Source organism: Vitis riparia, chromosome 15, assembly GCF_004353265.1.
Source record: "Vitis riparia cultivar Riparia Gloire de Montpellier isolate 1030 chromosome 15, EGFV_Vit.rip_1.0, whole genome shotgun sequence".
Classification (NCBI taxonomy): domain Eukaryota; kingdom Viridiplantae; phylum Streptophyta; class Magnoliopsida; order Vitales; family Vitaceae; genus Vitis; species Vitis riparia.
In genome coordinates, this window is record NC_048445.1 from 17,648,831 (window position 1) to 17,658,776 (window position 9,946).

Here is a 9,946-nt window from a genome sequence, read left to right on the forward strand (position 1 = left end):
TACAACCTATTTACAGCTCGACAAAAACTAAAATGACTTGGTTTTTACAATCAACTGATTTAGACATATGGGATGTCATTAAAGATGGTTCAACTTTTCTTTTAAAACTAGTTGATGGAGTCATGTTTCCAAAACCCAAGCAAGAAATGGATGAGTGTGATAGAAGAAATTTTCAATTAAATGCTAGAGTCGTTTATACTTTACAATGTGTTATGGATAGAAATGAATATAATAGAATTTGTTAATGCAAATCAACTAAAGAAATTTGAAGATTACTTAAAATAACTCATGAAAGAACAAATCAAGTTTAAGAGTCAAAAATCAATTTACTTGTTCATAGTTATGTAATTTTTTTTTTTTTATGAAAGATAACGAAACTATTGTTGAGATGATCACTAGGTTCACTGACATTGTCAATGGTCTTGAAGCTTTGGGAAAGACCTACAAGGAATTGGAGAAGGTGATGAAGATCTTAAGATCACTTCCATCAAAGTGGGATACAAAGGTCACTGCAATTCAAGAAGCCAAATACTTGACCAAGCTACCTTTGGAGGAACTCATAGGGTCATTGATGACATATGAGATCAATTTGGCAAAGAAGCAACAAGAAGGGGAAAACAAAAAGAAGAAGAGCATAGTTCTCAAAGCTACAACTAAGGAAGAAGAAGAAGTTGAAGAAGAAAAACAAAGTGAAGAAGATGAAGACTTAGTTCTCATCATAAGAAAGTTCAACAAGTTCATGAGGGGTGAAAAGTTTAAAGGAACAATGTTCACTTCTAGAAGAGACTCCTTTAAAAAGGAATCTTCATCCCATGGTGACAAAGAGAGATGAGATGAGAAAAGGGACTTGGTGTGCTTCAAGTGCAAAAAAAGGTTAATAACAACTATTTATTTTAATTTATTTTACTTTAATTTTAATTTCGATTACTATTTTTAATTTTAAAATTTCACAATTTTTTAATTTTTAAATTTAATTAAATAGCAATCCACTCATGTAATTAGATAGACCCATGGATCCGATTAGCTTGTTGTTGCGTCTTTAAGCAGGTTGCTGCATGCATCTCTATGCAACTTGTGTGCATGTTAAACCCTCTCTTAGCTTACACATCTAGGTCTTGTCCATGTCAAGACAGCCTACTCATGCATTCATCTTATTGCTACTACGACACCATGTCATGACCAAGCACTCTCTTGGTGCAACAATGAGTCATGCTATTACACCCATGACTCCACCTTGCTTTTTCTTAGGGCCTCATGGGTGCAAGGTGCTTTCCTATGAGGTCCTTAGCACTGAAATGTTTAAGTCAAGGAGCCAACACTAGCCTACTAGCATTTGTATTAGCATTTGGGATTGCGTTAAGCTTCGACACCTATCTCTCTTCTACTCCTATTGCTACCCTCTACACTGCGATGATGTCTTCTACTTTCCTTTCACTAACTTCGTTAGCATCCCTAATGTTCCCAAATGTCGTGCAACCTCTCCTATATGTCTTCTATGCCTTGCTTTCACTTAGCAACTTGCATAGCCCAGTTGAGAAGGGATTTCAATGGGTTCACCACAGAATCATGGAGAAACTTCACATTGTATTAACATGTATGCAACTATGGAACATGAGATCAAGAACAAAGTTCAAAGTATCAGTCGAGTCATATCTACCTCGGACCTTTTTCTTACCTAGTTCAATACCTGATACCATCTTCAACCCAAACTCGGCTAAAAATCGATCAAATTCAGTTGACTCGATCGAGATTTCAAGTTGACTTGGTTGAATCCTCCAAGTTGTAAAAAATTTCTCCTATTAAATCCAAAACTCAATTTTCCCTTTTTAAATCACAATAAAAGAACATCAAACAACAATCCAAATTGAGAAATCTCATAAAAAACAAAAAATTATCTTGAAAAGAAAAGTTCTCTTAGACCCATGACTCTACCCATAATGAAGAAGAAAAGGAAGAAGAAAGAAGACATCAAGGCTGGGCTGCAGCGCCTTTGCGTTGAAGATGTCGTTGTGGTGACTGTTTTAACTGGTGAAAAAACATCAAATTCCTTCCATTAACAGCGATCTCTGCATGTTAACATGGCGTGGGTGTGCTCTGCGAGTCACCGACTACCCTCAGTCTCTCTCTCTCATTGAGGTTGATGGTCAACATCTCTCTCTTCATGTTGTGGTTCCTGGTGTTTAGGATTGGGAATTTGAAGAATGTATTATGGTTACTGTATTTGAGATTGGGAATTTGAAGAAAAGGGTGTAATGTATTATTTTATGTAAAAATAATTAGTTATTTAAATGCTTACTGCCTTACAAATGACATATTTCCTATATGTTAATGGTTGGAGATTGATAAAAGAAAAAGTGAAAATTCAATAATTTATTATTGTGGTATCAATTGCATCAATTTAGGCTATTATTTTATATAGTAATAATATCATTTATAGTATATTATTTTATATGTTAATTTATTTTTAATAATAAATTAAATATTATTTTATTAATATATTTTTAAGTTTATTAAATTTTTCAGCTTAATTAATTTTATTTATTTTTTCAATAATTTTTTTTTAACTTTTTAACAATCTTATTTTGCATATAATTTGATATCAAGTTGAGACACTAAAATCAATATGCAAGACCTTTGAAGTCAATTACTGATACCACAATTTTTAACAAAGACTTGCATTTTTACCCTTAACCATAGATTGAGAACTCTTGATTTTATGGGTGGTGGTGCATGGTTGTTCTTCGTTGGTGGAACAATTTATCTGGTTAATTCTGTTAACGAAAGAGACCTCAACTTACTAACTAGCTACGTGAAGGTGAGCCTCTGTAGCCAGCTTATTAGAGGGATTATGGCTAGCTCTCACTTATCCTACACCTCTTAAGTCATTTCACAAAGTTGGACTAGAGTTAAGTTCAACAGGATCTTTTTTCCACGCTGATTCTGCCAACCTATTCCCTTGGCTGTGGTTTTGCTGGATAATAGACTGGTACAATGGGAATCTCGTTAATCCATATGAGTCATGGGTTCACACTATGCGGTCCCCATAGGTACAAGCGTTACAAGCCCACAGGTTCCACCAGTGTGATTACTTAGAGAGTATGACTGAATTTTTATCAGATGTTTGTTGGTAATTGTATTCTTTGTCGGCTTGCGTGTGTAATAGACTAATAGGGTAGGCTAGATTTCCACAAAATATTTAAAAACCAAAGCCAGTTTCAATGAGTGCTTCTTTGTTTGTTGCTGACATACTACTCCCATGCCACTTGAGATTGTATTTTAGTGGTGGATTTAAAGAGAAGGTTGGAGTAATCATATAATTTTATCTTGTTAATTTTCATGATTGTTTTGTAAGTTATAAAATGATATAATTTTCCTTCAAAATAATTGTTACTTGTGCATTCATTTGAGAAAGGCAAATCTGTGCCCTAACACCCATCTTAATAAGAAGGCTCTCCATCCAGATAAAAATAGGAGAGGCCACCATTGAGGATAAATTGTTTTATACAAACGCTTCAAACAGCACATGCACACAAGCGGGTCATTCTGTACTCTCTACAATCACTACAAACAGCACCCTCCAGCTGCAGATCATCACACCAGGGGAAAAGAAAGCTTTTTGTCCATATTCCAGAGTTAGAGAACAAACTAAGGGAGGGAATGGATAATATTCTGAGGAAACATGAGGAAAATGTGATATTTAAAGTAAAATATTGGAAAATTCCATGGCACAAATCTGCATGAAAGGGACACCTCAGCTGCTATTTCATTTGCTGGGTCAAAACATTATGGCAGGATAGGTGAAGCTTTTCAGAACATGGACAAACCCTTTTGCTCTGAGGATTGTTTGGGCTCTCAAAATCAAAGGCATAGAATACGAAACCATTGTTGGAAATCTCTTAAACAAGAGCCCTCCATTTTAATCCTGCCTACAAAAAGATTCCAGTGCTTGTACACAATGGAAAAACTGGTGATGAATTGCTTGTCATTCTCAAAAACATTGATGAGGGAAGGAAGCAAGCTGCCCTGTTGCCCAAGGACCCCTATCAGAAAGTCAGGGCATGCTTCTGGGCCAAATTAGGTGACAAAAAGGTTGTTTTTTCAAGTTTTTCCTCACTTGAAACAGCTTTGAGAAAGGCTTTATGGTTTGCTACATGTGAATTTGTTTTGGTGTAGGGTTTGACATCAGTCCAGGGTGTCTTCATCAAGCAAGGGAAATAGCAGGAGGAAGGCAAAATTCGACTTATGGAGACCCTGAAAAATTCGTGGCAGGAGGACACCATCGGATTTGTTGATCTTGCATTAGGTTGGCTTGATTACTTGATCAGCATATTGAAGGACATTGCTGGCCTGAAGATTGTGCATGAGGAGAGGTTGCCATTGGTGTCTGCATGGATACAAGATTTTGCAGATGCTCAGATAATTAAAGATAACTGGCCACCTCAAGCCCAAATGCTTGCCAATTGCCATGCCCTTCTTGATGCCAGCTGCACAGCAGCAGCATCTAAATGAACCAGTTCATGATTCCTGCCATGAACCTCTAGGGTTAATGAAGTAGAATGAATAAGAATCAGATACATATCATATTGCATATCAATGTGTGTATGTGTGCAAGTGGAATTTTCAAATAAGTTTGTATTTGAAGTACCATAAAGGGAGGGCTCTGTGCTCTATTTCTTTCCTATTTAAGAACTCCTTGCAAGTATCATTATTAGAAAGCCCTGTCCTCAGCTATTTTGAGTCTGAGACAAAAATTGCATTTCAAAAAACAAAATGGTTTTCATATTGATATTTGATATTGAAGAGCTCACAAAAAAGTTTGACATCTGGCAAATTACAAATGAAAACTTCAAGCCTATAACTCAAATCAGATTTTAACACCATGAACAGTATGGTGCATTTTGCAGAAATCAAGTCCAATCCAGTAAAATACTGTCTATGACGCAATAAGGTACAGAATTGCAGGCAAAAGGCTCTTTTAATTTCCAAAGCAAGAAATGAACAGGGGAAAGAGAAAAGAATCATTATTGATGCAATTGCTGATGACACACCTCTAGCAACAAGTACTACATACAATGCCTTTATGATAATGTAAAAGGACACAGAATTTCAAACATTTCCAAGAAATCAGGAACCAGAAAATGGGAATGGAACTCTGACCACCTTGACTAACTCCTCGACCTTTTCTTAAACTTCTCCATGTAAAGGACATGCATAAGGAAGAATGTGAACAGAACCAGAAAACGATGAATCACGAGTTAAAATGCATATACCAGATACCTAAAAATCCAACATCCTTCCAAAAGGAAAAACAAAAGCACATGAAAAGAAAATGCACATGAATTTGCAAACTTACTTTGCTTTCCTTATTTAGTTGCTTTCTCCATTAAGATCAAACCCCCCAGTATCAATTAGGCCAAATCTCAAGGTTTCTTATACTTCTCAATTCTACAACAAAAAAGAAAATGAACAACGTGACAAAAAGTACAAAAAAAATATGAATGTAGGAAAAAAAAAAATCAAAAGTGGCCTAAAAAAAAAGCATCTGGAGGAAGTTGTGTTTTAGTTGTTTATAGAATTTCTTTATTTCAGTTCCCTTTTCTACATACAATCTTGAAAAGGGACGAGGTTACTCCTCAATTCCAGAAGCCTGAGAATTTTGTTTACAGAATTTGCTTCATGTGATCAAATTCATTCAAATGAAAACACTACATAGTCTAGCTTCTCATCAAGTAATTTCCAGGTGTGAGAGTAACTAGTTAAGGGGTGACTCAATAAGATGTAATCTCAATCATAACTTTAATTAACTTATTAAAATATCAGCCATATTCCAAACTTAGGGGCATATATTTTCTTACTCGAGCTTCTGCCACCATTGGAAACTTCAGGTTATGACAAAGGGATTTTGACAGCTGACTATCTCTGGACCCCAATTTCAGCTAAAATATTTCAAACAACTTTATGGTGTCATATGGGAACTTGAGAGGTAAGTTGTACTTTGATGCTCCCAATACTCCTGCAATAAAAAAGCTGGGTATCAAAACATTGAACATGATCAAATAATGGCATAATGTGAAGCCAGTCTGACCTTTCCCAATATGGGCATCCATATGATACATAAAAAATGCTCCCTTTTTCTTCCATTGTCAATCTTGTTCAATCATTCAAAGATGTTATCATATCCCTTACCAATAATCTCCACAACTACAGGCTCCATCCTTGAACACATGAAAGCGATTGGCATCTCTAACTAATAATTCTCTTTGCACTATCTTTGATATGTACTTGGTCACAGTGTGGCAATCCTCACAAACCCGAAGATTTTTCATTACCTGCAAAGGGGTACCTGGTTTAGTATTTAACAACCCAAATGCTATGGCAAGCCTTTCACTGTGCCCACAAAGTATGTCTCTCTTCTCATCCTCATCAATGTCATGCAGTACAAATTGCAAATTGGCAATATAACCTTCCTTAGCCATCAAGCCTGCAAGCATGCCTAATAACTTATTAACCTCTTCAAACTGTTCAAAGAACTTAGTCCCAGTGCCAAAAACATAGACCTTGTTTTGAATTTCCATCCAGCTACATCCAGGGTCTTTTTTCAATCCTCTAGCTTTGATAGATTTCCGTATTGAGCGCACCTGATCCCATTTCCCTAAAGCTGCATAAACATTTGAGACTAAAACATAATACCCAGTATCATCTGGATTCAATTCGATGATCCGTTCTGAGACACGTTCTGCAATCCCAGTATCTCCACTCATCCGACAAGCACTAAGTAAAGCCCCCCATATACTTGAATCTGGCTTCAATGGCATGGAAAGGATGAAATCCTCTGCTTTATCTAAAAGAGCAGATCGGGATAGAAGATCAACTACACAAGCATAGTGCTCAATCCTAGGCTCAATTTTATAGTCTTTCTTCATCCGGTGAAAGTAATTAAGACCTTCTTCTACCAAACCAGAATGGCTACATGCAAAGATGATAGCAACAAAGGCAACATGGTCAGGAACAATACCAGCTGCTTCCATCTCTCCAAAAGCTCTCACAGCTTTCTTGCCTTCACCATACATACCACATGCAGAGATCAACGCTGTCCATGTCACCACATCTTTTGTCTTCATAAGCTTGAATACTTGAAATGAATTACTTAAACTACCACATTTGGAGTACATTTCAATCAATACATTACCAACTGGAACATCTGACTCCAAACCCAATTTGAAAATGCAGCCATGGATCTCTTTCCCTTGTCGTTTGGCAGCAAGTAAAGAACACACAGGCAAGATGCTTAACATCGTAGCCATATCTGGTGTCACTCCTTCAGTCCTCATTCGACTGATCATTCTCAATCCTAAATTACAATCCTCAGAATGAACACATGAGGCAATAATAGTATTCCATGTGATTATATCACGGGCTTTCATATTCTCAAATACTTTAAGTGAATCCCCCATTTCTCCACATTTGGCATACATATCCACAAGAGTGTTACTCACAACTATATTTGAACTGAATCCCATTTTTGCTAGATCACAGTGAAGTTCCTTCCCCAGGTCTAGGTCTCCTAATTGAGTGGACATAGATAGAGCATCACATAAGTGACTGAATCTGGTTTCACATCGGTCTTCATCATCTTAAACAACTTCATTGCTTCATCAAAACTTCCATTTTGAATATAAACATTGATCATTGAGTTCCATGACACAGAATCCTTGCATTTCATTCCAGAAAAAACTTCCTGTGAAGCCAATAAATTGCCACACTTTGCATACATATTGATAAGAATATTGCTCGCTGTAGTATCACATTCATACCCACTTGTGATCATGTAGTCATGGACATATTTTCCAAACTCTAAGTCCCCTAGATGACCACAAGCTTGAAGGATGGATGTGATGGTCAACAAGTCTGGTTTAAATTGATTCACCATCTCCATAAACAATTTGATAGATTCTTCATACAACCCCACTTGAGAATACCCACAAATCATTGTGTTCCAAGAAACCGCATCTCTAAGTACCATCTTATCAAAAATCCTTCTACCATCTATTAATCCATTAAACTTGCAGTACATGGAAAGGAGCCCATTGTTCACAATTACATCCGTTTTTATCCCAATCTTTTCTATCAATCCATGAATTATATCACCCTCTTCAACAGAACCTAAACCTCCACAGGCTCGTAAAACACTGGACATAGTGTACGAATCTGGCACCACACCAAGATTTCTGAAACGATAATAAATTTCCAAAGCTTCATTCCAATACCCATTTGCATTATACCCCGAAATCAGACTATTCCAAGAAACAACATCTCTAAGAGGCATTTCTTCAAACACCTTACGCGCCTTATCCAAATCGTTGAACCTACAATACATATCAATCAAAGCGTTCCCAATATACAAATCCGAACCAAAACCCATCTCCAAAACACGATCATGAATGCTCTTAGCCATCTCAAAGTCCAATAACCCGGCACAGGCATTGATGACAGAAGGGAAAGTGTAAGTATCAGGCTGAAGCCTAATTCTCTGCGTTTCAGAGTATAAACTAAGAGCTTCGGAGAAAAGCCCATTATGGGTTAGTGCCCTTATGATTGAATTCCACAAATAAACATTGTTTGAAGGAGAAGCAAGTCGAAAAACAGAGAAAGAAGAAGTGGGGTCTCTGAAATGAGCGTACTTGGCAATGAGCTTAGCGGAGAAGACGACAGAGTGGTGGAGACCCAAAGTGATGATAAGGGAGTGGAGTTTGTGGAGCTGTGTAGTTGTTGCTGCTGACGCTAAAGCTCTTGAGATCGAGGAAAAGAGGGTTTGTCGTGAACATTCATGTAAAACCCTGAGAGTTTTCATGACACGAGAAAACAATTTGGTGGATGTGTAAAACTATAAAATTCTGAGATTATTGCCTGTTAATTATTATACACGAATCGATGACACACACCTGCAATCAATTCGAACCCGTGAAAGAGAAGAAAAACATGATCGATAAGAATGAGTTCGAAACAAGAAATTAAGGCTATGTTTGGTAGCTTTCTTCGTTCTCGGTTACCTATAGTAAAAAAATAGAAAAACACGTTTCAATTCTTAAAGAGTAGAAATGTTACCGGATAATATTTTCTTATATATATATATATATATATATATATATATATATTACTTATTTTCTAAAAATTATTTTAAAAAATAATTATACACATACCTAAAATATTTTAAAATAAAATATTATAGATAAAAAAATTAAATACATTTAAAAACATTAAAAATAACTTTAAAATATTTTATGTTTTCAAATAGACTTTTGTTTTATAAAATACGAAATAACAGTTTTCAAAAATTATTTTTCAAAATAGTTATTAAATAAGTCCAAAAATGATTTATTGAATCAGATACAAATAACATATATTTCATCCCAATAACAATACAACTTTTCCGCAATGTGTTTGCCAATTTTATTAATAAATGTAAAATTAAATTTTGTGGTCATGATAAATTAGCCAAACAAGATAGTATAGAATCATTTATTAAATGGTTGAATTTTGCTGCTTTCATGTTATGTAGTTATTAATTCGCAAACTTTGTCTCTTTGAAATAATAACTTTGATATAATATATAAGAATTCTTATATATTTATATTGAAAATGAAAAAGTAATAGCTTTTAAAATTATTTAAAAAAAAATTGAGGTATACTATAAAGAGATTTTTAAAATCATAAGATAAATCTATTCTTTTTGTAAAAGATATTTTATTTTTATATAAAACTTTATAATTCTAAAAATAAAAAATGGGAAGTATATGTAAATAGATATTTAATTATTTAAATCATTATGGTTACATCCAATTTTTAGTCCAAATAAATGATCAAATTCATTTAAATTCTTTTTCCTATGAAATAATTAAAAAAGATTTTCATAAATTTTAAAAATAAAATTAAAAAAGAAAACTCA

The 9,946-nt window shown here is 35.0% G+C and overlaps 2 protein-coding genes across 2 annotated transcripts; one reads left to right on the forward strand and one right to left on the reverse strand.

The window, feature by feature from the left end:
* The first annotated feature begins 1,922 nt into the window (after positions 1 to 1,922).
* Positions 1,923 to 4,509, forward strand: LOC117932024 (glutathione S-transferase U8-like). The gene is made up of 3 exons (XM_034853074.1): positions 1,923 to 2,028; positions 3,944 to 4,089; positions 4,270 to 4,509. Exons 1-3 carry the CDS (start codon positions 1,923 to 1,925, stop codon positions 4,507 to 4,509), a joined length of 492 nt encoding a protein of 163 aa, XP_034708965.1.
* Positions 3,484 to 9,028, reverse strand: LOC117931607 (pentatricopeptide repeat-containing protein At3g03580-like). Its single transcript, XM_034852591.1, is given in 4 exon segments — positions 3,484 to 4,524; positions 5,354 to 5,445; positions 5,856 to 7,585; positions 7,588 to 9,028. Coding segments are annotated over 2 exon segments (2,667 nt in total). The 5' UTR covers positions 8,852 to 9,028; the 3' UTR covers positions 3,484 to 4,524; positions 5,354 to 5,445; positions 5,856 to 6,182.
* Positions 9,029 to 9,946: the final 918 nt, after the last annotated feature.

What these genes read in the sequence shown, in the direction of transcription:
- LOC117932024 (XM_034853074.1), top strand. Translation starts at nt 1,923, where the DNA reads ATGACTCTACCCATAATGAAGAAGAAAAGGAAGAAGAAAGAAGACATC. An exon ending in TGTGGTGACTGTTTTAACTG is followed by an intron (nt 2,029 to 3,943) that starts GTGAAAAAACAT and finishes AAAAGATTCCAG; the next exon opens with TGCTTGTACACAATGGAAAA. An exon ending in CCAAATTAGGTGACAAAAAG is followed by an intron (nt 4,090 to 4,269) that starts GTTGTTTTTTCA and finishes AATTCGTGGCAG; the next exon opens with GAGGACACCATCGGATTTGT.